The sequence below is a fragment of the Leptonychotes weddellii genome, unplaced genomic scaffold (genome assembly GCF_054177405.1).
Source record: "Leptonychotes weddellii isolate Sample4059 unplaced genomic scaffold, ASM5417740v2 HiC_scaffold_13763, whole genome shotgun sequence".
Taxonomy (NCBI): Eukaryota; Metazoa; Chordata; class Mammalia; order Carnivora; family Phocidae; genus Leptonychotes; species Leptonychotes weddellii.
Window position 1 is genome coordinate 1 of NW_027717658.1, and position 5523 is coordinate 5523.

At 51.5% G+C, this 5523-nt stretch overlaps 1 protein-coding gene across 1 annotated transcript; it reads right to left on the reverse strand.

Moving 5' to 3' along the window:
- Positions 1-6: 6 nt before the first annotated feature.
- Positions 7-2189, reverse strand: LOC145718309 (saoe class I histocompatibility antigen, A alpha chain-like; the record flags this gene model as incomplete). The annotated part of the gene is made up of 4 exons (XM_081809785.1): positions 2007-2189; positions 1454-1723; positions 975-1250; positions 7-370 (listed from the first exon to the last, which is right to left on the reverse strand). Coding segments are annotated over exons 1-4 (983 nt in total), but the record flags the coding sequence as incomplete, so codon positions are not given.
- Between the last annotated feature and the right edge of the window lie 3334 nt (positions 2190-5523).

Below are 5523 nucleotides of genomic sequence, written 5' to 3' on the forward strand. Positions count from 1 at the left end.
CCCAGAGCTCTGGCAAGAGTCCTGACCCTGCTGAAATTCTCCAGAAGGCCTTCTGCTTTCCCTGAGTAGAGGCTGTACCCCAAACCCTCCTTACGCCATCTCAAGGTGAGGGGCTCGGGCAGCCCCTCATGCTGCACATGGCACGTGTATCTCTGCTCCTGTCCAGAAGGCACCACCACAGCCGCCCACTTCTGGAAGGTCCCATCCCCTGCAGGCCTGCTCTCCACAAGCTCTGTGTCCTGGGTCAGGTCCTCCCCATTGTGGTGCCAGGTCAGGGTGATCTCCGCAGGGTAGAAGCCCAGGGCCCAGCACCTCAGGGTGACCCTTTGGTCAGAGATGGGGTGGTGCGTCACGTGTGCGTTGGGGGGTTCTGAGGAAGAATCAGAAAATCCACACTTGGGACCTTTATGGGCCACTGAAACGGCATTCATGTGAGCATCCTGAAGGGGACTCAGCCATTGGTTTGGATGGAAGAACCACAAAGCCCAGTTACCAAACTAGCCTTTGGGATCTCCTAATCCTGGAAAGTTCTAGATTTAGGGAGACAGTCAAGGGAAGGAGGCTGCAGGTCTAAGTGAGAGAGCACACTAATGGTCCTGACTGTGGCGAGGGGTGAATGAGTCAGAAAACCCGGAGTCAGAACTCCAGCGATGTTGTCATTGGAGAACAAGGCCTTGAGAGGAAAAGTCATGGTTCCCAAGGTGGCTGCCAGAGTTAAAGGGAACCGCTGATGGGTTATTTCAGGGACGCTCTCCACCTGCCTCCCGGGAGAGACTGGGTTCCCCCACTGCCCCTTAGCGAGAAGCAGCCCTCTGGGTGAGGCCCTCTCTAGTAGGAACAGGAACACCCGGGCGGATCTCCGTCTCCCCACCCGTGGGAGGGACGGTGTTCTGACACGGAGTCCATTTTCCCTTCCTGGTGGGAAGCCAGCCCCAGCGGAGGGGAGATCGGGGAGGCCCCGCGGCCCCTGGTACCTGCGCGCTGCAGCGTCTCCTTCCCGTTCTCCAGGTACCTGCCGAGCCACTCCACGCAGGTGCCCTCCAGGTAGTTCCTGGAGCGCTCTGCCTCACCGGCCGCCTCCCACTTGCGCCGGGTGATCTGCGCCGCCGTGTCCGCCGCGGTCCAGGAGCGCAGGTCCTCGTTCAGGGCGATGTAATCCGCGCCGTCGTAGGCGTACTGCCAGTGCCCGCGGAGGAGGTTCCCGTCGGAGCCCACGTCACAGCCGTACATCCACTGTAAGGTGTGAGACCCTGGCCCCGCCCGACAGGCCGGGGATTAAGTCCAAACAGAAAGTAAAACCGCCTGAAACTTCCCGCGGGTTCGTCCGGGTCAGGGGTCGGGGCCGGGGGTTCCCTCAGACTCGGGGTGGCGCTCGGACCCGGACACTCGGGGCGACCCCGGCCCGTCCGTGGGGATGGGGGTCGTGACCGGGACCCGGGCCCGCGTCGCTCACCGGCCTCGCTCTGGTTGTAGTAGCCCCGCAGGACGTTCAGGCTCCCTCGGAAACTCTGTGCGTTGTTCTTGGCGATCCGCGTCTCCAGGTCCCAGTACTCCGGCCCCTCCTGCTCCATCCACGGCGCCCGCGGCTCCATCCTCGGACTCGCCGCGTCGCTGTCGAACCGCACGAACTGCGTGTCGTCCACGTAGCCGACGATGACGAAGCGGGGCTCCCCGCGGCCGGGCCGGGACACGGAGGTGTAGAAATACCTCATGGAGTGGGAGCCTGCGGGCGCGGAGGGGCTGAGACCCCGCGCGACCCTCCTCCCGGCGCGGGGCCGAGGCCCAGGGGGAGGCGGCCGGGAGGGCAAGGGAGGGGCACCGAGGGCGGGAGAGCAGGGCGGAGGCGGGGAGGGGCGGGGGAGCACAGGCCGTGGCGGGGCCGGGGGCGGCTGGGGGGCTGGGCCGGGGGCGGCGGAGAGGCGCCTTCTCCGGGGGCCCGCGTCACCGCCCCGCGGTCCCCTCGCTCCCGCCCCGCAGAGGCCCTTTCCTCCCGCCGCCGCACTCACCCGCCCAGGTCTCGGTCACGGCCAGGGCCGCCGACAGCAGCAGGACGAGGGTTCGGGGCATCACGATCTGCATCTCCGGGGTCTGGGGAGACTGTCAGTGGTCGCGGGGCCCGCGGGCCGGTGCGGAGACTTTAGAACTAGGAAGAGCGGTGCCGCTGCTTGGCTTCTCCGGAAACCCGACACCCAATGGGAGTCCAAAGTGGGCCCGCGTCACGAGTATCCAGGCAGGAGGACCTGACACAGGTTGTGAGAGGGAGAAGTGAAACCGGGGAGATGGGGATTCCCCGGCACTGGGCTTCCCCACCCCAGACACCGCCCTGGGGCCTGAGACCCTGAGAGGCAGGCGCAGGGACCTGGGACTTTGCCCCGACCCCTCACCTTCTGCACGGCGCGCTCTTTGTCACACTGTCTCCCTGAGTCGTGGCCCAGGAGCTGTGTGAGTCAGTGATTCTCAAAACATCGTGTTCTCAGGATATCTATACAGTCTCACAGATTACTGAGGATCCCAAGGATATTTTGGGTCTGTGGGTTATATCTATCGGTATTTACCATAGTAGGAATAAAGCAAATTTAAAAATTCATTAATTCACTTAGAATCATATTAACCCATAGCGTGAAAACAGAAATGTTATTTTTATGTAAAATAACTATTTCCTCAAATAAACAGCTAAGTGAGAAGAGTGATGTTGTTGCATTTTACATTTTTGCAGGTCTCTTTCTTGTTTGTCTCCTTAGAAGACCCCTGGATGTTCAGAGTTTTTTCTGCATTTATTGTGTTGTTTTGGTTGAAGTGTACGAAAAAATTTACAACCTTGCAGAAATACAGGAGAATAAAATGTTTCATAATCTTCTCAGATAATTATGGATATTCATTTTAGGTTCTATATTAAAAATACACAAGTTTTACTTTCTCTAAGGTTATTTGCAAAGTGGAACCTGAACCCATATCATTGACTGTATCCTTCTCTGTTACATTAAAATCCACAGGCCCAGCTTGCACACTGAATGGATCTTGTACTAATGCATGATTTTTTTTTAAAGTAATGTGTTTCACTACGTTATATAGGGGTTCCAGTGTTGATGAGACTGGAATTGAATTATCAAAAAGTCAGTTTTTTTTTTAATATTACCACAGATCCCAACAGAAAAGCTGTTAAGAGTGAGAAGCTGTCAAGTTTATTGGTGGATCACAACTTTTCCAAAATTCTGATTTTCTCTCGAGAGCTTACATGTGATCAAGGCAACACGTACTCTCAGCTGTCATATGTGAGTTGATTTTCATGAAAGGGTAGGTTTCTGTTCATTTTCCAGAAACTGTCTGCCAAATCTCCTAGTCTAAATATTCTAAGTTTCTGTGTCATTCATGTCTTCAGGTCAAAATGACATTTCGTAAAAAAAAAAAAAAAAGGAAAAAAGAGGCCAGTTAATTTCATACAGATTATTTTCCTTGGGGCTTATGGATGTACGGAACTGCTGTATATCCCACGTCATCATGTATGACTTGTTTACAATGTGGATTTGAGAATGATTGATAAAGATATAATTTTGAATGCTTTAACCAGGACATTTTAAAGTGATACTAGTTTTCTTTTGTTCTGGTTTTGTTTTTGAGGCATTTTATTTGCATGTATATATTACATCCCTAGAAAAAGAATCTCAGGATTTTCCCTCATGTGTGTTTTCGTCTTGCTTCTCCATGGTCCATGATGCCAGGTGAGGTTGTCAGGACAATGAAACCAAACTGGAGGGACGGGAGCAGATTCTTCTGCTATTTTTCTAGATCTTTGAGTTGTACATCAAATCCGGGGCTGCTCACTCCACACGTGTTTAACCTGACCTTAGATTCACAACAATGTTCCCAGCTCTGTGATCAGGAATGATTTCAAATTCCCCAGTGTAACTGAGATTTGTCATCACAGTTAGAAACGGGAGAATGACTTTGGAGCATGGCCTAATAAAGACCTGTCTTTGGCCTCTCTTTTCAGCATTGTTACTGCTCTTGAGACCATCTGCCAGAGCATGTGACCATATGGCGGCACAGAAAGATGGTGGAAAGAGTGTTTCTGGTTTTTTACGGGAGTAAGTAGTGGTGAAGAATGACAACTATTACAGTTTGCACCCATCACCTCCGTTCTTGCTAAGTTTTACCTCAGTGTGAACGTCAACATGGTGAAAAGGCAATAATGTCTAAGTAATGTTAGGAAAATAGATTTAACCTCATGGACTCTGTGAAAGGGCCTCAGTGATGTCAGGTGTTCCCCAGACCACACTTTGAGAACGGCTGTTCTGATAACCCTGGGAGAGTGTCCCGGCTGGTCCTGCCCTGGCCTATCCTCACTCAGCAGAATCCCTTTCCCTGAGCTGCACTTCCTGCCTCTGAAAACTCAGCTCTGACTTTAGCCCCCAAGTGCAGCTAGAAGAGAACTCACCTCCTAGAAATGTGATGGCGGAGAGGGTCCCCAGTCTGGGAAGGGAGGTGGGGGGACAGGGGTTTCCCTTTTGTAATTGGGAACAGTTTGCACCCGAGGGCACCAGGCCCAGGCATATGCGACTTTGATTTTGTGACCCACCAGCTTCATATGTATTCACATCCCAGACAGAATCTGATGTCGTCTGTAAGAGAAATCATGTTGGTCTTTTCACTTTCCATGTGTCTGATGCATCTGACTCGCCACCCGCAAAGCATACAGAACAGTACCGTCCAATAGGACATTCTGTGCAGAAGGAATCGTTCTATATCTGCGCCATCCGGTATGGTGGCCACGAGATGCATGTGGTTCTAGAGATGCAGGTGGCACTTGAAATGGGGCTGGTGTGCTGAGCAGTGGCATTTTTAATTGTTTTAAATGAATATGGATTTAAGTAGCCATATGTGGCTCATAGAGACTATTCAGACATTACACATCTAGAACGCTCTTAGTTTTCTGGATCCTCCTCAAAGAAGGTACTGTGTGACTCATAGGTATAGTATATTAAATTTATCTTCAAATGGAAGTCATGGATTGTCTATGTGGGTCTGAGACATATCCTTCAAATACAGCGTGAAAGTGTAATTGACATGCATTATAACCGCAGAAGTGTACAGACATGAACCAAAACATGAAGTATCACATCTACTTCATAAGTGTTCAAAAATGCCCATCCCTGGGACCAATTGTCTCTATTACTTGGGTGTCTTGGGTCTTATTTTTGTTCACCTGGTAAACAGAAGCAGGCTCATAAGTCTTCACCGAGCCCAGATGAGAGGATATACTGAATACAACATGTACTTTGTAGGCTCTGTACATACTTGTAAACGTTGTAAAGGAGAAGATGTACATCTTAGATTCCACCATCTTAGAATCTTTTTTTTTTATTCTTATGTTAATCCCCATACATTACATCATTAGTTCTAGATGAAGTGTTCCATGATTCATTGTTCATGCACAACACCCAGTGCTCCATGCAGAACGTGCCCTCCTCAATACCCACCACCAGGCCAACCCATCCTCCCACCCCCCTCCCCTCTAGAACCCTC